General features: G+C 37.6%; 1 protein-coding gene across 11 annotated transcripts in view; it reads right to left on the bottom strand.

The window, feature by feature from the left end:
* Positions 1–20768, bottom strand: part of FUBP1 (far upstream element binding protein 1) — a 36171-nt gene extending 15403 nt beyond the window's left edge. For 6 of the 11 annotated variants that reach the window (XR_004408250.2, XR_004408252.2, XR_004408251.2 and 3 more), the window contains exons 1-20: positions 20518–20767; positions 19340–19430; positions 18281–18343; positions 17399–17437; positions 17005–17044; positions 16091–16140; positions 15924–15995; positions 15589–15646; positions 13829–13991; positions 13654–13752; positions 13469–13570; positions 12716–12818; positions 12531–12631; positions 11780–11921; positions 10415–10575; positions 9903–10057; positions 9736–9815; positions 6746–6874; positions 5997–6071; positions 121–266 (exon numbers count right to left, since the gene is read on the bottom strand). Coding sequence is in view for 7 of the 11 variants with exons in the window: in XM_033000628.2 (XP_032856519.1) it covers positions 121–266; positions 5997–6071; positions 6746–6874; positions 9736–9815; positions 9903–10057; positions 10415–10575; positions 11780–11921; positions 12531–12631; positions 12716–12818; positions 13469–13570; positions 13654–13752; positions 13829–13991; positions 15589–15646; positions 15924–15995; positions 16091–16140; positions 17005–17044; positions 17399–17437; positions 18281–18343; positions 19340–19430; positions 20518–20631 (1983 nt within the window). In the remaining 4 variants the exon portion in view is untranslated. Of the gene's footprint in view, positions 1–120; positions 267–5996; positions 6072–6745; positions 6875–9735; positions 9816–9902; positions 10058–10414; positions 10576–11779; positions 11922–12530; positions 12632–12715; positions 12819–13468; positions 13571–13653; positions 13753–13828; positions 13992–15588; positions 15647–15923; positions 15996–16090; positions 16141–17004; positions 17045–17398; positions 17438–18280; positions 18344–19339; positions 19431–20517 lie in introns of all 11 variants that reach the window. The other 5 variants (XM_033000630.2, XM_033000629.2, XM_033000632.2 and 2 more) reach the window with 5 other exon arrangements.
* Between the last annotated feature and the right edge of the window lie 202 nt (positions 20769–20970).

Here is a 20970-nt window from a genome sequence, read left to right as displayed (position 1 = left end):
GATAGTTATTTTGCTAGAAAAAAAGATGCATACTCCAAAGGTAACAAAGCAGGAGACATGCAAAAAGGTATCTACAACCACTGAAACAGAAGCCAGCCAAAAAATACTTATATTTTATACCTGCGGTGCTGGAGGGTGCTGTGGCATTCCCTGTGGACTTGTCTGGGCATAGTATGCTGCTTGCTGCCTGTAGTACTCAGCCCATGCCGCACTGTAATCCGGCTGACCGCCTGGCGGAGCCCCAGCAGGGGCGGGAACTGCTTGACCTACAAGTAATTAACATTAATAGCTTTGTTGCTGCAATAGAAATGAGAAAATTTCAAAATCTCAATGCCTAACAAACAAAAGCGTCTTGCAGTATTACTCCAAGGCTTTTGAATAATCTTGTGGCTTTCTGTTTTTTAGCTAACCACTCATACTATTATTTTAACGTAACGATTCCCATGTAAAGCAAAATGGAAGAACCCTAAGGACAGGGTTTTTTCCATCTCCTGAATCACGTTCCAGAGCAAAAGTCTTTAAAGCTTGCTGACTTAGACTGACTTGAACAATGGGCAGCATTTAAATTAAAATACAGGTCAACAAGCAAGACTGGTTTTTTTGTAATCCACCTAGACTGACTTTATCTTACTGTACAGACTGCATTAATTAATTCATCAGATGCCAATTCATTCACTCCCACAATTTTGGCCTCCTTAATGCAATTGCTAAATTGCAATTACATTTTTTCAGAAAATGCATTATTTTTTGTAAACATTTACTCCACCTGAAAGTGAAGTCCTGAAACTTCTCCTTCCAATCTTCACTTAAATTCCAATCCTCTAGAAACGATAGCATGTACACACATAGGTGTACAGCCCCCTCCACTCTGACTTACGGCTGGGAACTACCAGTGCTTTCAACAAAATCAACTTGCAGCTCAAAAACTATATATAAAGGCGATAGACTAATACACAATGACTCCAGTGTGTGTATATATATAAAGAAATTACAGCCAACTTTTTAGGACCTCCATCACGCTGTTCTTCCAAGGAAGGTGTGTCACAGACATTTTCACTTCCTTTTTCCCTTCTCTTATTTCACAAAGATCAAACACACTCCACTTGTTATCACAACCTTCTTCACAACTTTTTATCTTTATAAAGGTGCTTTTGCAGTCACCACTGCAAAACACACCTGACCATAAGCAGAACACTATCCTCTATCCAATTATCCGTCCTCACACTTGAAAGCATCCAGACAGAACTGTTTTATATGGAGTGCTTGATTATAAATTTATTTAACTTCCAAAACAGAATGACTATTACTATTGTGATATGACATTTCTGTGATCTAGATTACTAAAGGGTTACTTTTTCAAATCAAAGTTTTACAGTCAGAATAAGAATACTATCAAAAACCCACCACATCACCAAGATTTTTCTAGGATACTAGAAAAAAACAAAAGCCAAAAAACAACCCACAACACAAAACATCACATCCAATCACACAAGATCCAACAGATCCAAGCAAAACATAAGTCTGCACATGTAACATTCCACATGCACCTAATCTTCTGTTCTGCTTTCAAGAAAAAGGGGCAGCTTCCACAAGACAAGGGCTGGAAGTTTTCAATCCTACCTGAAATCACCTCAACCTTTTATTTGGATACAAAACCACTGAGCAACCTTCTGGAGAACCTGAGTATCAAAGACTGTATTCAACTGTTTTCTAGGATATCAGATATAAGGTTGGTTTTGTTTGTTTTTAATACACCTTTACACAGAAAATTCACATGCAGAATACTAGCTATCCACACTCCTCTCACAGATGTGTATTCTCCCAATCCTCTCAAACACATTGAGTGTGAGCAAGGAATCTGAACACTAGGCAAAGCACTACCCTGAATGTCTTCAAAATGCAATCTTCTACCTTCCAACTCTCTATACAGTTTACATGTAGTTTTTCCACTTACACTGTAGTTTTTTGAAAGTTCCCTATTATGGCTTAAACCAAGCCAGCAGCCAAACACCACACAGCCACTTGATCACCCTCCCCCATCCTCAGGGAATGGGGGAGATTTGAAAGGGTAAGGGCAAGGAGACTCATAGGTTGAGATAAAAAGCATTTAATAGCAGAAACAATAACATCAATAATAATAACTATCATTATTATCATTATTATTAAAACAATAAAAAATAAAACCAAGTAACGCACAATGTGATTGCTCACCACCCGCTGACCGATGCCCAGCCTGTTCCTGGCTAGTGATCCCAGAGAAGAGAGAATCCTGAAACCACCATCCTGGAAGCCTGAATGAGCTTCCTGGTCAACCCTCATCTACACACTGACCAAGACATTAAGATGACTTGCAACATTCCATTGGCCAATTTGGGTCCACTGTTTTGGCTATGCTCCCTCCCAGCGCCTTGTGTACCTGTGCACTAGCAGGACATGAGAAGTTGAAGACTCCTTGATTTCTTAGCAACAACTAAAACCATCAGAAGATTATCAACATTCTTCTCATATCAAATCCAAAACACAGCACTATTCTAGCTACTAAGGAGGAAAAAAGTTAGCTCTATCCCAGCTGAAACCAAGACAACTATTAATTTATGACATAGTAATTCCACTTACAAATTACTTAGCTATGTCACAGGTGTCAGCAGTGCTGAATGTCAAAGCTATGGCATTTTTTGGTGCATTATGACCCAAGATCCTTCTGGCATTCAGCCAGGTATCCCAAGGCAGTGTTGAAATTCAAGTAGTAAATCAGATACAGAAAATTTAACATCTACTCAAAGATGTCAAACCGGACTTCTGTCCTGAAATGGGTTAGTAAAATTTCAAAGTATTTTAGCTGCATCATTCCCCCATTAAGTACTTACACATGGAATTCAGCAGTTTAGTCAAAATTTCCTTTCAGTGTACAGAACTGCACTGAAACAGTACATGCTCATTAATACCCAGATTCAACTGGAACACTAACAAACAAAACTGATATAAATTACATACAAAGGAAACGGAAGAAACACAGGACACCTACCCAGTAAGGAAGGCTAAGAAAGAAAAAGCCAGATAATTCTACAGTTCCTGAACTACTCAAATCATCATGGGTGATTCTAATAAGAGAAAACCGTTCTTTGTCCTCTTTCCTGCTACAATGCTAAGGAATCATTGAAGAACAGTTCCACTATGCTATTATGAAATTCCTTAACTATAAATCAAGCTCACTATATATTAGAAAGACTTTAAATGATAAACTTACAAAATCCAATGGTGACATATAGATCATGTACTAAAATACGACTTCATGTTTAGAGGGAACTGTTATCACTGAGAGATTTTTTAGGGCCCAGTTAGGCAAATCTTTATTTCAGCTCTTCTAAGGAAAAATAAAAATACTGTATCCAAGATAACAGCATCTGTATGTCTTCAAAAGCTAAACTACTGTCTTGCTACCTAGCAATATTCTAGGTAAATTTAAAACAAGTTTTCTGAATTTATGAATTAGGGTACCAAGCAAACAGACGGTCTGCCTCACCTGCAAGATCCATGTACAGTACCTTACCAGTGTGCATGAGTAATTTTACTAACTTTTCAGTCTTATTTTTAATAGTATTTGCTACTCAGAGCAATAGTCTCTGACTAAAATAAGAGTCTGAAAACAGAGACAGACTTTGCCACTGTATTTGTGAGTTGGAAAACAAGTTATTTTCAAGTCACTGTTCTATACACTGAAAAAAATAGGAAAGTGTTCTCTGTTATTAGCCAAGTCCTGTTGTACCAGGAGGAAGCCACTTTGGCAAACAGTGTTACGGTATATTCATGAGTGCTTTAGAGTTTTCAGATTGCTCATACTTAAAGCATGGGAAAATCCAGAGTACCAATTGCAGTATCACATGTAGCTTGTTCAGCTAAGTACTGTCACCCTCATAAGCTTGATAATCCATGTGGCAAAGTAATTTTACTCAGCAGCAAAAATAAATCTGCTTGGGCTCAGCAAGTCCCAAGTTTCAGTTCACTTCTCCAAAACAGCTCTTTGTGTAATTAACTATACTGTGAAAAATCTGATAGAAGAGTCAAAGAGTGAGTGACTTGTTACTCCCACCTTTCCCCTCCTTCACAAGTTAATGGGGACAGAAGCATTACAATACTGCAGGAAGCACAAAGAGTAGTATTTGTATGAGAGCCGAGAGATCACATGAATCTGCTGATGGACAGCCTTCCCGTTTGTCAGGTATTCTACTGCTTCTTAACACTGTTGTTAAGGAGGTGGGGAAAAACAGGGCCATTTAGCACTAAATCAACTCTAGGGGAATTCTCTGCCCTTCAGCCTCATTTGGTCCGTTCTTCCTAAGTGGATTTTATGAAAAATGGTATCTTCCATATCAAGATTTTCAACATGCTAAAGAAGCAAAAAGTTCTCATAATTTACACAGTCAAGCGTAAATCAAGATATCAAGAGTTCTCCTTCAGGCCAAGAATTCAATTTGAACTAGAAAAAGAAATGAAGATCAGAACTGCCCTTCTGTTTGTTCTCTTGGCATTATTTTATGTTGCATTTTAAGAGCAATTCTTTACATCTCCCAGTGTCTATCTTTGCGTGGTTCACACTCATCTTTGGACTTGCTCCCAGAAACTCTGTCCCAACACCTTATAACTACCTATTATTTAATCGAAGCAAATGGAAGACTAGTGCAACCCAGACTTTGCTTTCCAGAGATAGCAAATTGAAAGATGGCTGAGCCCAGGCAACAGATCACATTTTTCTTAAAAAGGCATTGAAAAAACTCACAACTTTGCATTCAAAGAATATGAGCTGAACTAACAGAAACGGTAAATGGAAAAAAGAAAATTAACCAGAAAGAGGAAAAATGGAAAGGCCCGTCACATCTTAAAAATCATGTGTTTGGGAGATCTGTTGCTATTTTCATAGTCTGACACAGAATTATTAAAGTAAATCATCATTATATATTTTGTTTCATTTCATCACTTAAGCCATGCCAAAATAAAGAAGAGTAAAGGTAGTTATATCTTGACAAATGATTTGAGATCAACTTGTGGAAAGTAAAAACAAATTAAACATGATATTAAATCTTAACTCCAAATGCTTTTTAATATTCCAGGAGAAAATTAGTGCAGTTGGAACAGCACAAAAACACTCAAACCCTCCCACCCACGCGAACAAAAATATCCAAACTAGATGCTGCTGTGTGTATGGTCAAACAGAGATACCAGGGAAATCACTGGCATTTGTAAGCCCACTAGCCCTCCATATACAAATCTACATCAACTACAGTATCCATAGGACAACACTGTGGACAAAACACAGACCTGCACGACATTCCCATGATTTAAAAGATAACACCACCTTCTGCCAACACATCAAGGCCACATATTCTTTCCTTATTCAGCAAGCAATGAAGTCATCAACTTAACAAGCAAACACATTTAAGTTTTATAAGTCGGTTCAAGAAAAATATTTTGAAAAAGCTAGCAAGTACAATTTAAAAAAGGGCACAATATAAATGAAAGCTAATTATGATGCTTTGATAATCTGCAACACAGAAAGCAAGTTACAAGAAAAAATAATCTGTAATCTTAAAAGCATTAAGAAACAAATACTAAGCAATACAAACAACAGCTTCATAAAGTAGGTCAATGTTGAACTCCAAAATTTAAGAAATAAATATACTTAAAAATACTCAGATTTAACTATTTATTAGATGTTGTTTCCCAGTGATGAAATATAGACATCACATTAGGTATGAAGTATTTCTGCAAAGCTAATTACTAGCATGAGTACAAACAAAGCCTTAAACACAACACAAATTTTTAAATCTGTTTTTCTGCAGGGTTCAGAACCTCTAGCAGTATGTATTTCAGAAGACGAATGGGTTGTGCATTTGGGGGGGGGACTGGTAGGGGGTATAAAAATACCCAAACCATCTCAAACAAGATATGCAGATCTCCTAAAACATTTGACTACGCAACAGAAAGACATGTACACATACCCATTTTTTTGTAGTACTCTTCCCAGGCCTTGGTATAGTCAACCTGCCCTGCTGGTGCTGGATTTGGCTGATCTCCTGAATTACATTAACAAAAAAAAGTCAAAACTACTGGGTTTTGTTTCATACATAGAACAATTTACAAATAATCAGTTGAACTTTTCAGTAACAATCCCAAATAACATCACTCAAATCTGACACTATAAACCTATGTGGTACAAGCTGCTACAAATACAAATAATTAGTAAAAGACACGACAAAAACAAAGAATTCTTTAAAATGTTCAGCATATTTTCAAGATCCGGGGAACGCACACCACCCTCAGTGCAAAACAGTGCCTAAAATTTAAGTGGTAAGCCTCATTCATCCAGGCACAATTATACTAATACAACTAAATACTACAACCATAATTGTCCTAAACCTACTGGAATTGATGCAACCATTTAGGCAAATGACAACAGTTTGGCTCATTCCAGTTTTACTTATGACTGCTTGCACTATGCAGGCGTAATTAAGTCAGTCCAAGTTGCAGCAAAATTCTTTGGAGTCTAGTACAAGATAAATACATGACTCTCATTACTGCTGAAATTAAAAAAAAAAAGCAGTGTTGAAGGCTGTAAGCAAAAGTCTTCTCAGAAACCCAGCTACCTTAAAATAAATTTACCCAATATATGAAAACAATAATAAAAAAAAACAGTGGGGCATCTACACCACCAGCAATGAGAAATTAATCCATTTTACTAAACAGCTACCTTGTCCATTAGTTTGAGTTGTAGCTGGCCCACCAGGAGGGGCTGCAGGTGGTGGCTGTGCTTGCTGCTGATAGTAGTGAGCATAATAAGCTGCCCACGCTGCTGAGTTGGGATCTGTTCCTGGCTTACCTATGAAAATAAGACAAGTATTTATAAAAGTAGTATGAAGAGAATGCTGTCCCCTCAGTTAACCCTGTCCCCTAAGAACTCATCTTTTCCTCCAAGGAAAAAACCCATCTAAACAAAATAACCATGTACATCCTGTAAGTATCTTTTCTTTCTAGCACAAACTTATGATCAGGATTCAACTGTATTGTACAAAGTATACTTTCACAGGACTGATGAAATAAAAATAATTCTAGAAACCTTACTACTACAATGCCATTTATTAATTTTTAAATGTGATAAACAGAAACAGATTTTCAAGTTTATTTAAGCAGTCAGGTTACTAAATGACAACAATGAATCATTCTAACACCAAACAACTTCAGTGGTTTTACTTTTGTTGTAACCTCACACTAATGACACTGGCACAGGTGGAGGAGGCATGCCAAATAGTTATTTCTCAAACAGAAGAATACAAATCTTACTAGATATTTGTAATGCTTGTCAGTTAAACTTTAAGGTAACAGCAAAATACAGAAACACATCGTATTTTAAGAACCTGAATCCCCACACATGGATATAAAGCATCAGTGTCTACTTACAGGTTTTTAGTATAACTAATAATAGCAACATTTGCATCTCCTGCAGCTATCTCCACACTTCCCTTATTTTTAACTACATCTAGGTAGGCCAACAATGCCACTCCCTAGAGCCTTATTTTTCTGTTTTTCACATATAGCCTTCAGGAATGGTTTATTCTTGCTGAATTGATTACATTACCAGATTGGCAATCCACAAAAATTGCAAACCTATTAGAGAACATAATGTTCTAGATAGAACACAAGCAGCATCCTTCGGCATTATTTGCATCCTTAAAGAGTAAAAGTATCTGCAAATATACGTGGCCAACTGAGGAGAGAACTTCGCATAAGGACATAAGACACAACTGACACTTTACAATAACTATACATGGGAATGGAAATATATTCCCTTCCAAACACAAAATAGTTAAGGCAGTGACTAGTGGAAGAGAAAGAAAAAATCCCCTGAAAAAGGCATTCAGGAAGAAGAAATCCACAACACAATAAATTTCTTGCAGTATTTAATTTAGCATTAAAGCCTGATGTAACCACTTAATGCACACAGTAGGATAAGTATACAGTAAACAGTGTTAACACGCTGTTTCCTTTTTAAATTACACTGCTTGCATCAACAACAGTGGATTTAAACTAACATGTGCTACAGTCTAAGGTTATCTGCAAATATCAAATAGGCCATTATTCAGTTCCACCCCCTCCTGTCCCTTAGTAGCTACTTCTCTACAGCAGACCACCACAGAGTAGGATTCATTAAATTTCCCAAGAAATCTGACTGTAGTAACTAGCTCTGCTTTCACATGACAAGAGGCAAGCATGGTTCTAGAGAAAGCATCTCTGAAAAAAAAAAAACCAAAAAAACAACCTAAAATAACCCATTTGTTGCACTGAAATGAGCAATTAAGTGGCATACTGTACAAACCTCATCCAAATAAATGCGAGTCAAAAGAAACACCAACTGCACACAGGAAAATTTATGTATCAAAAACTGTTTATAAAATCATCAAGATGACATCAAGGTGAGTATTTGCCATTTTTCTTACAGATCTTTATGTAGATAAATTACTTTATAAAATAATAAATAGGTGGTATGAAAAAGGCTGTAACATTTTGGCAGTGGCTTTGGATTAAATGACACTTTCGGTATGCTGAGACTTCAAGTCAAGTTACTTTGAATCATTCTACTTTTAAATACTGACAAGCATTTTTAAATACTGAACTGAATGCATGCAAAGCTATCTTTTAGAGAAGCTTGGGAATTGAAACCAGAGATCATTCTTTGACAAGAAAGGATATAAGAGATGTGAACACAAACAGAACTCTCTGTAGTTTGTAACACCCTCCAAAGCCCTCTTCTTTTTCACTAATGGAACTTGTGTCAGCACCAGCAGCTATCAGAAAATATTTATTCCATTTGTAACAAAAATAAAATTGAGATCTTTTGGCTGAAGTTCTGAAGAAGCTCCACCTCAAACAAATGAGGTATAAGTGACTTAATCATCTAGCCTTACCATGCCTTCTGCGACTGCAGTTCCGTTTCCCCATATGCTCTAGTCCAACCAAAGGATGTAACAAAGAAAAGCAGGATGCTACAACTTTGGGAAGTTGTAATTAAGTAAAAACTCCCCGTCTTGACAAAGATAAACAGAAGAAACAGATTCTACGAAGATGGGTTTCAGAAAAAAATACAAAACTATTAGAAGCAAAAGCTCAAAATACAGAATCTTAACTTTTTAATTGTATTAACAGCAGTTCAACAGAAGTTTTATCCCTCAAAAAGTACTGAACAAAATATATTTGTATCAAGACTAAGAAGCAATCCTTATATGGGTCAAAAAAACCTAGAAATGCATAATATAGTGTAAACTGTGCAAAGTCAGCATCAGTGAGATTACAAGGGGCACTGTTTAAAATAAGTCATCGACTATTAGAGAAAGAAAACACATCCTCACTAAAGAAATATATGTAAAAACATCCACTGTAAAAAAATGAACTGATTTGCACATACCAAGTTAACCAAGAGTCTTGCAAAAACTATCATAAATTGGGATGCGGTATCAATAATACTTAGTAAAGAAGTATATTCCAGACTAACAACTGAATTTCAACATCTTGCAAGCAACATGTGGGAAATGTAAAACATATGTAAACTGATAATCAGTAAAGAAAATCCTGAATAGGAGGCTTTTTCAGATTTACCAGTATAACACAAATGAACTGTGAAATGTATATAATTGTAAGGATAAAAAGAATATATCCACACTACGGTACAACTGGGACTTTTCTTACCTGGATCTGGTGGATTTGGTGGCTGCCAATGTGGATAAGCATTTCCCCATCCCTGTGGAGCATATGGAGCAGGAGGACCACTATAAAAGATCAAGTCATGCATATACAGTGAAAGCCAGTTCCAGGGTCACCCTACAAAAAATTAAGCTAGCTGAAGCGGTACTTACTGAGGCGCAGGGCCAGGAGGCCCTGGATTATAAGGAGCTGGGTTATACGGTCCCATAGGAGCACCAGGACCTGGTGGCCCAGGAGGTCCATGTGGGCCAGGAACAACACCATGGGGTCCGTGTGGAACAGGTGGACCCAATGGATTTACTGGACCCTGTAACAAGAGTAGCACACAGGCAAAAATAAACCTTGCAGTTGTCAAATTTTCAGCAGTTTCGAACACTTTAAAGAATATAATCTAGGAGGTTTGTTTTTAAATAAAGACATTTTGCTGGAGAAAACAGTCTTTTTGACGATTAATTACGCCTATGGCTAGTTAAAGAAGAGAGTTAAATGCAGCCATAGCAGTAACAGCAACTAAAAAGCTGCATTTATTTCAGTTATTTCTTGCAGAAATTTTATTATCTGATTAAGTACTTCGGAAGTGAAATGGAAAAAAAGTCTCCACAGAGAAGACTTGCTTCCTATTCTGTTTAGCTATAATAGTAAATCAAGTTAGTTATACACTCACTCCAATCTTTTCTTCTATAAGTTGCCGTGCATAATCTATTTGCTGAGGTGTTCCACGTATAGTAAACATCTTCATGTTTGGATCTGCATTAGGTGGAGGATTTCTCTGAAGTTCTATTCTAGCACCAGACTGCTGGCTTATACTTTTAATAGTTTCACCACCTACAATGCAACATACAGCTTTTATGACATGCACTAAAGCAAAAATACTAAAGATTCAAATCAGAGAAAGTCAACTGCACGGAAGCTGAAGAAGTGGAAAGATACCTATTCTTATGAGCCATACAAGAACATTCTAACAACAACTGAAAAAAAGCCTCTTCAGTGTACTGTAAAGCTTTGACTGCAATAAACTAGTAGTATTATTTTTTAATTTAAAGACCACAGTATTGTTACTCAAAGAACAGTAAGGAATTCCTACAATATTGTCTGGTTTTCTGCATTCACATAAAGAAATAAGATTAGACATGAATAACAACTGATACCCAGTTATCAGTAAATGCAACCTTAAAGTCTAACCTCCCTATAAAGCATGAGGTAAGCACAGATGACAAAAAAAAACCTCAGAAGCTGACTAGACGGTAAAGTTCACATTTTTTGCAGTGCACTAAAACTGGAAAGTTAAATCCCCTAAACTACTTCCTCTTCTTATAGGATCCTGAGAAGTTACTTATATCATTAGCAGGCACGAAGTTTTCAAAACATGGATCATTTGGCATTTAAAAAAATATAGAAATCAACCTTCCAGGTCAAGAACTGAACTATGTCAGCCTATTTGTTGTGTCTGGAAAACATATCACAAACAAAAGATTAAGATAATTCAAGTGTTTCATTTAGAAGCATACAGTAAATTATTTTAAAAACAAAATTCTTTACAAAGTAATTATTTTAATAAACACACATAAGAAATTCTTACAGGATTCCACTGTAAAAGATCTTCACCAGAATATGTGAAAATTAGTTTTAAGAGTGAGTTACTGATGCAATAACACTATGCTAATCAAGCAGTATCAAATGCAAGTTAATTATAAGATACATTATCCAAGAATCTACCAAACACTACCAGCGTAACACAGTACTTATTACTTGGGGAAGAAGGGAAAAAAAAAAAAAAAAAAAAAAGAGGGGTTAGATAAATGGATTGGTTCTTGACTTTTAACTACTGGGGTATGCGTTCTGGTGAGGAAAATCTGAAAAGAGTATTAGGAGTGTTATGATTTAGCAATATTGAATTGCTCCACCAAACATGAAAGTATCTGCAAAGGCTTCTCTTGAAACATCTCTCTAGTATGGCTATTTCTACAAACAGAAAAGCTGAGAGCTTTTAAAATTACATATAGATACACATATATATAAGATATATTGCCTTTGCCAATGATTAATCCAGTTTTGCCAGTGGGAACAATAAAATTGAATTCCTGTAATCCACCAGGAGGCCCCATGTTCCAGTTGCCTTGGCCCCTACCCCTTCCTCGACCACCAGGTCCTGGTCCACCAGGGTTACCAGCCTAAAAAGAAAAAGCAAAATGTTAGCATGTTCTACAAAAATTACTGCAAACAAATTATTGTCAACTGGTTACATCACAAAATTTGTTAAGAAATTACTGATTTACTACTCAGTTTTGATAGTTAAAGTAGTCTCTTATCCAGAAGACCTAAATTACATTTTACAAGATGTTCTGTACAGCTCTGCATATGAAAGATGAAGAAGGAAAAGACCAAGAAGCAATCAGAAAGTTTCAAACATACAAAGATGTAATTTCTGTCTCCATTCTATAAATGCAACAGTGGGGCTCATCAAACAATAAGCATTTGAACTAGCTTTTAAACACTTACTACAGCCACAAGTAACAACATACCAGCTATTAACATATGACACAAGAAGAAACAGCTCAAACCATCCAGATCAAGAACCGTCATGCCTCTGAATCAGTATTATCATCCTGACACTTGCAAAACTAACTTTAAAAGCGAACATTCCTATTCCAGACTGAACTCTAAAGTAGATTAAAATGGCACCATTATTTTCTTTGGTTACGCACTAATTTTTAAATTTTTTGTATCTTTCCAAAAAGTCAGGCAGGAGATTTTAAATGGTAAACAACGTATTACCCAACCTGAACACTTCGAAGGAGATCTGTAATAATTTCTGCAGCGTGCTGACATCTGTCAGGAGGCCCTGTGATCTGGGCTATTCTATCTGGAGTTGTTCCATCATCTGGAATAAAAATGAACTATTCCAGTTTATGTGATCCAGTAAATTTACACTAAATTCACAGAAACTTACAGACATACTACCAACCTGGCTTAAATTGGATCCTAACACCAGCATCATTCTGTATCTTTTTTATCATCTCTCCATTTCTTCCAATTACAATACCTACAGCAAATCGTGGTATTGGAACCTTAAAGAGGAAAAAAAAAAATGTGAATGGTGCAAATATTTCTACCAAATAGATACAATTAAAGGGTCACATATTAGAATGGCAAACTAGGGCCAGCCCTATGCCACTTCAGGCTTTTGGAAATATTAATTTTTTAATATCAAGTCAGAAGCCTATCAAATACTGGATGAAAGTATCAAAGAAAGGCATCCTATGCACTACAAGTTCGCATAGCGGCAGCAATTCCAGTGGATATTATGCTTCTCACAATCGAAGAACAAAAGTTCTAATGGGCCTAAAATGCAGATTCTAGATGAAACTTTCAGCCTCACCTCTGATGGACAGTAATAAGCTCATGGCTTGCATAATATGTGGATTTAAATATCCTTCTGTAAAGGCCAAACTCCAATTTCTAAGGACATTATGTACTCAGCCATGAAACTTACTTGCTTTTTCGATAAAAATTTCCATCTAGCTGAAACCACTCAGAACTGGTGGTAAAGTGAATGCTGCATACATTTAAAGTCATAATTTCAGCAATGAGCAATTAATACTTACATGCCACAACCACTTTTTGAATCTGGTTAAGAGCTTTCAGTGGTATTACCCAGCTTAACGTTTTAATGTTAACATCTCAAAATACAGTGAACAAGTTTTTCAACCATGCTTACGTCTATCCCTTCATTTCCTCCTATTCTTGACCCATATTCGTTGCGCACCTCTCTAAAGCCACCTTGATCACGAATTAACTCCAGCACCATTTCCTTGGCTTGCTAAAAGAAAAATAAAAGTACATTTAGGTACTGCAACATCAGAATTGATTTAAAAATACTCTGAATTCTGAAGGACTCCTTACTTGAACTTTATAAGGGTCTCCAGTTATCCTAAGGGGCTTGTCAGCACCAGTGTTCTGTGGACCATCTTGAATCATGACCATTTTGACACCTGCCCGCTCCTATTTGACAAAAAGGAGATCAATATCCACTCAAACCCAGATCCGATATTATCACATTTAGAAGATACATGTATACCTGTAATTGTTTAATTGTCTCTCCACCTTTTCCAATAACTAATCCTGCTTTACTTGCTGGAATCATAATTTCTTGGACTGCATTTCCAGGTCCATCACCATGATGAAAGCCAGGTGCAGGTCTTCCCTTTTCAACTATCTGATCAAGTAATCTTTTTGCTGATCTGTGAAAGAACATATACATTTATAAATAGGCTTATTCCTACAAGTACCACTTGCCCACACCTATTCTGCTTGGAAAATTTTGTTTTTTTAATGTGAACAGTTTCTGCAGAAGAAATATAATTACTATCATTAAGAAATACAAGAGAAAAATCAGTAAATCCATAACAGTAACTTAATAAACTTAATTGCAAGATAATGTGATAGACCTAAAACCATCTCAATGTCAGAATACAAAAGGTGGTTCTTTACCAAACACACAAGTAAAAGTGACCTCCTCAAACATGACCATCAGGCCTGAATATAGTTACACTGATCAAACCTTAATTCAGAAAAACAAATGGAAACCTTGTCCTTTAAAATATTATAAAAAATTAAAATCTGTGTTAATTAGAAATTTTTAAATTGTTATAATTTACTTTTTTTAGTGCATTTAAAAACCAAAGAGTTTTCTAACTTTTCTTAATTACAGTAGTAAATCAGGTAACCTCTCATTTGACAGTAATTTTTCTTTCTTCCATCTACTAACAGCAAATCTTAAGGCAGATCTATTTATGTTAAGTTTATAAAAGGCAAAAAAACCCAGACTGTGAAACAAACCCATCTTTAGCACAAAGTACAATGACAGCTGCTGAGTGATTCAGCATGCAAAGGATATTTGTACTTGTAACTATTACCAGAATAGCGGACAAAAGCAGGTATACATTCACCACACATGTAAGTCAGTTGCCATCAGAGTGAAATCATGATTATGGCACTAACATCAGTTAAAAACTCTTCCCTCTAATATGTGCACAGAATAAAATATAATTAGAAAGAAAATTCTCAAAAAGGAATGACTTCATGAACAGCAGCTTGCTTGGCTGCAATGTAAGAGGAGAATGCCATGCTACTTTTGCAAAGGAAAAGATGTAGCTGCATGAACTAGGAGCAGCTGACAGAAATGAGATAACACCAAATATACTACTAGACTTTAGATCTTTCCTACCAAAGCCAGGGTAAGTTCATCTTCAAGTGGTTATAACCTCTATGCCAGTAAGAAAACCACTAAAATTTCATTGCTATCATCCTCTTCCCTGAGCACAAGGCAGAAGTTAACTTTGACGATAGGTATTCCATAGACATCACTTTTACAACTTTTGGTATACATAAATTTGTACCAAAGACATTTCAAAACCCTGATGGGCTGGGCGTTGAGTAAATCCCACTCTTACACATCACTCGTTTTCCACATTTTCCCCATGCTCTTCCAATTTATGGTTAATAGTTTCTTTTCAGCATACATTTCTTTTTAGCATATATTCACACATTTCTTTCTCAAGCTGAAATTAGTGCATGGTTAGAGAAGTACTGCTTACAAGAATTGGACTTGAAAGAGATCAAGTTCCATATTTGTCTTGGAAAATTCCAAGTATGCTGAGGGATTTGACTGCAGGTTCAGGGCTTTTTTTCTTATGTATACATTTAATTGTCACTAGACTGTCTCTTCAATAGAGGGAAAACCTAATATTATAAGCATACCATATAAATATTATAGATTAAAAAAAAAAGTTTTTGCACAGTTAAATATGAACACATGGGATTTTTTTTTTTACTTACTGAACAGACTCTGGTGTTCCAGTTAGCATACATGATCTTTCAGGCAGGCCTCCGCTATCTACATCATAAAATAAAACCCGCTTAGTAGTGTTAAGTCACAGAGAGATTATGAAATTAAACATAATATGCAAACTACTGGAATTTCACTGAAGTAGAATAATCAGTGTATCACAACACTTTGCATTTCTTTAGATTGTGATAATCACAATTAGCACAAAACACTAAAATATACCTTAACTGTAGGTTCACGCAATCATAAGTAATGATTAGCCTTCTGAACCTTCTACCAAAAACCCTCACCAAAATAAACAAAGAAAAAAACCCACAATAGCTACCTGGTGCAATCTGTATTTTACAGCCAGACTCTTGCTGTATGCGCGAGATCTGCTCTCCACCTCTGCCAATTACTTGGAGAAAAAAAAAAATACAGAAAGATTATTTGTATTAACAGCATCTGCTAACATCCCTCACTATAATACACCACTACATCCATACTACTTACTGAATCCAACCATCCCGTCTGGAACTTTGTACTCCTCTGTCATCACAGACCTACAGAGAATGTTAAAACAAAAGACAGTGACCATACAGAGACCGAACTGGCATTAAATTTATATATATCCTCCCATTAAACTAAAGAAAGCTAGTGCTACCACTATCACCCTGGCTTACTTGTTTCCATTAAATTTAAAAGTCATCATGCAAGCACAGTACTAAGTAAACTGACAATTTATATAAAAGCGACCGCAAAAAGTTCTAGTATAGTATGAATTAATCTAAGTTTTTCTTCATCCTCTTTACTAGTAAGAGATGCGGGGTACAGAAAAGGCCAGTGTAGCATTTTAAGCTTAATCTGTATATCCAAGTACACTGAAAATACACAAATTTCAGCGTTTCATCTACCAAAACCAGCCAAAGCATGGGATGGCTGGCCAAGCTGAATGTGGTTGTTTAGGGAAGAAATGAGTGGAGAAAACTACTGTTGTAGCAAATGTAGCTGACTGAGCAATACGTTGTGTTAAATCTGAAGTTTTGCTTTGTTTTTTGTGGTTTTTCTTTTCTTTTTCTCTCTCTTTTTTTTTTTTTTTTTTTTTTTTTTTTTTTTTTAAGATACTGTCAACCCCTTCCCCTTCAGGTCTAACTTCTGGTTGTGCTACCTACACTCAAGTAGTAAAAACCCACAATGCATTTTCCTTTTACTAAGTTTGGTGCACAGCCTAGACCGTGAAAAGAAAGAGAGACAGCAACGTAGATGCATTTTAAGTGTCTGGCTTGGGACTTGCTGAAGCTACGTTTCAACAGATCACACAGAGTAACTGCTTTACACATTGATACCACTTTTTCAGAAAAATTTCTTGAAACTGCTTTCTTTCAGTAAAAAGGAAAACTCTACAGAAGATGTAATTTAACTCATACCTTTGCTGTTGATGCATTGGTGGTAGCTGGTTTCCAAAAGCTATAAACAAATATTGCTAAAATTAAATTCAAACCAAGTAGTATAATTTACAACTAAACTTCTCCTTTGATAATAAAACTTAATTGTAACCTTAATTTTTTCCAAGTTGACTTTTAAAGAGGTGTTATCAAGAGATTTAAAAACAGCTGAAATGATTCTCAGCTGTTGCTAACATCATTGTGAGTTTTACCAAGCAGACTCACACTGCTTCAAGAAAATAAGGCATAAACCCCCAGCCATTCTTTGATCTTACTGATTCAAGTATCACCTACCAGAACACTGTTTCAAATTCTTGTTTTGACAATGTTACACTTGTTTAGGGATTTTTTTGGCAACAAAATAAAAATTACTTACAGTCATTCTGAGGAGCAACTTTCTTAGCATCTGGTTGATCTGCAAAATTAAGATTTTTTAAATTTTTTTTGCCAAGAAATTCAAGAAATGTTTACACCCTTTAGTGTGAATTGTAACTTTCCAGTGTATTTTAGTCCCCCTTTCCTTTTTTTTTTTCCTTTTCTTTCTTTTTTTTCCTCCAATTTCAGGGAGCTGATCATCTGAATAAAAGAAAGAATCTCACAAACACTCAGCACTTGGTTAGTATAGCTGAAAAGATGTTAGGTTTCTCCATATATCTCTTCAGTAGTTTAACAAAAGGCAGTTTTCAGAACACACTGTAGATTGCTCATAGGTACCCAGTCACTGAAACTTAACTAAGACAAGGAACAAAGTTTAGCTTTGTTGGTTGCTCAAGCTAATGATGCTTCTATAGTAAAAAAGAAGAAAAAAAAAAATCAAATCCATACAAAAATCAACAATGATTTAAAGAAAAAAAATTTGACAATGACCACAAATCTAGATCAAACATCTGAAATTACAGCAGTATCACATGGCAATGCAATCTCAATCTGAAAGTCGATATGAAATTCCTATCCAAATATCAAGCATTTCATAGCATAAAACTTCAAAAAAAAAGCAGATTCAAAGAAACTACATCACTACCATCCAAATCCTTTCTGTACAGTAAAGGAACAAAAGGCATAATTAACCTATATCTGAAAAGACAGACTTCAGATGCTTCCTTCCCACCCCAAAATAAAGGTTATATGAACCACCATAATTTATGTGCAGCAAAAACTCAGACACATATTCCAAGAAATATTTGTGTCAATCCAGAAAGATCCACTAGTTTATGTCATGTTTACATACTAAACACAGGTAATAAATAAAAATTCCTGCCTTTAAAAGGAGAGGGCATTCCCTCCCAGTGTGTTGTACTGCTCGGACTTGTCCAAGAGCCATCTACACATAAAATAAAAAGAATACATTACATATATCATCTGAAGCATCATTAGCTCATTTTTGTATATTAAAAACCTCACCGTTAATAGGAAAAAAAAAACCTTATTACAGGCCACAAGAACTCCTGATATAAAGCCTTAGTTACATTCTGTAGACTGAGTTTCGATCCTCTTAAAGGAAAAAAAGGCATTGCTCTTTTGTGAAGACCTACGAGAAACATTTCAACAAGCTCAGAGATTTCTTTCCACAATTTAGCCAGGATTTTGTGTGTATATTAAACATATCAAACCCTGTTAAGTTCAAACTGGCTGCTTACTAAGAGACAGAAGACCACACACACACATTTCAGGAGAAAACTTTACTGCAGTATAAGGCAAATCCAAAAAGCTGCAAGAAGTTAGAAGATTTAAGTATGATCTTATCAGGGTTCACACATGCTATAGACTTAAATACTAGACTAAGCAAAAGTGTCTATAAGGTAGAAAATTTACTTTCCTGTCTTTTTTTAAAGTCCTATGCTTTTACAATGAAATGCATTAATACTTTTATTTGAAACTGTGCAGTAATAAAGTCTATGAAACAATCAAATTTAAGGAGTGAGCACCTCCTGCTCTAATTACAATTTACAAACTGTAATCAGACCTACACAACAAGAGGCTTAAATGACATACCTGTGTAAGCATTTCTCAACCATTAATTTAACTGTCCCCCTCCCCAGCATACATTTTCCTCTTTACAGCATTTAAACCACATTTAAAATATTTTAAAACAGGATTACGTTCAGTTCAGGTTAGAGCACAATGGTTCAAAACAAATTTCCCCATTAAACTGAAAATGAAAAAGCATGTTGTGATCTATAAAGGGAACAAAATCCTTTTATGCTGTACTACTGAAAAAAAAACAAAAAAACACAAAAACAAAAAACAAACACCTGCAATCTTTGCGGCACTGTGGCCACACTCAACAAAAATAAATGCAGGAGTAACGATCGCATACCTCCATCCTCAAGAGGTCTTTTTTGTCCTCCGTAACCGTAGTCGTTTGAATTCATTGATGTGCCAGCATCTCCTCCAATTTTTGCTGCAATCTAAACAAACCGCAAAAGTTGCAAGTAAAAAAAAAAGAAAAAAAAAAAAATTCAGTCAGCCCTCGTTTATTCCAGGTCTTCTAAACGATTTTGAGCTATTCAGACAATGCATATTAACGTGACCCCCAAGTAAGTAAGGATAAGACTGCTGCTAAAAACAGTTCTGCCTACGAATATTTTAATATTTTCATTAAGACTTGTGCTCATCTTTCAACAGTAAAGCTTCCTGTATTTTCTTCATCCGTTAGAACAAAACAGCCTGCCCTTCACACACCAGAAACTTTTTTCTAAAAGGGGCTCTTCCTTTTCTACCCATTCTTCACGAACCACTGCGATATTTCACAGAGCACCTGGCCGCTAAAACTATTTAAAACCTTTATAGTTCCAACACCACCGGGCCTTCAAAAATTGCTAAACCCACGACCGGCTATTACCAGACGAGGCGAAAATTTTGCCCGATAAAGAATGAAAGCATCGCCCGTGGTGCAAAAGCTGCGAATAAAACTTCGGGATAAGGAACTTCCAAAAAGACAGCCCTCGCCGCCTTCGCTCCGCAGGCCGCAGCGCTCAGACCCAACCGGTCTGAGCAGGTTAGCGGGCACCGAGGGCGCCTCGGGGAACACAATACGGGCCGCGGCGGAGCCGCCCTCCCTCCCGCCGGGCTCCCTCCCGGTGAGGCGGCGCGCCGCTACCCGCCGGCTGAGGTTTCGCCTCCCCGCAGGCCGGCGGCGGGGACCCCGGCAGCGATGGCGCCGAGCCGCGGCGCTGAGGGCGCCCAGTCCGCAATGGCGGAGCTAAGGGAGCCAGCGAATGGGAAAAAAACCTTTCAGTGCCGGAGGGCGGGCGGGCGGTGTGCGCGGAGGGCCTGAGGGGACAAGACAAAGCTCCCCCCAACCCGCAGACACATACCGGCGGAGGGGCTCCCCCCCTCCTCAGGTCTCCCTAAAGCCGAGGGCAGTCAGGGCGCAGCCCGCTGACTCCTCCCGCGGCTCAGGCCCCGCGGCGCGGTCCGCAGCTGCCTCCAGGCCTCGCGACCCGAGGGCCCATTGATTTGGCAGCGCCGCGCTGCGCCCACGCACACACGCACCTGCCTAGCCCTCTGCAGCGCGTCTTTAAAGGCGTCGTTCACTCCTCCACCTCCGCCGCCGCCTCCCCCAGGCGCGCCCGAAGCAGGAGGGGGCACCGTAGAATAGTCCGCCATACTCGCTCAGCCACCGCTTCCTGCCCCACTCGCTGTCTGCCAAGAAAGAAAGAAAATGGCGGCGGGCGGGAGCCTTTCACATTCCTGCGCGGCATCGTGCTCAGGGAGGGGGGAGGGAACGCAGCGTAACCTCGCGAGACCTGGGGCGAGATTTCGTAGGCGTGCCGGAGAACGACGAAGAAACCTCGCGGCGTTTCGAGCGGCCTCGCTTCCCCGCCCCCCCACCCCCCTCGCGAGCAGCAGGGCCTGCGGGGGAGCCCCCCGGAAAGGGGGAGGCAGTCAGCGCGCGGTGTTTCCATAGGGGCACGAGGGCTTGGAGACAGCCAGTGATAGGGCTGG

This window comes from Tyto alba, unplaced genomic scaffold (genome assembly GCF_018691265.1).
Source record: "Tyto alba isolate M040663 unplaced genomic scaffold, T.alba_DEE_v4.0 Super-Scaffold_1000006, whole genome shotgun sequence".
Lineage (NCBI taxonomy): Eukaryota > Metazoa > Chordata > Aves > Strigiformes > Tytonidae > Tyto > Tyto alba.
Note: the sequence above shows the minus strand (reverse complement) of the source record. Positions and strands in the feature narration are given on the sequence as shown.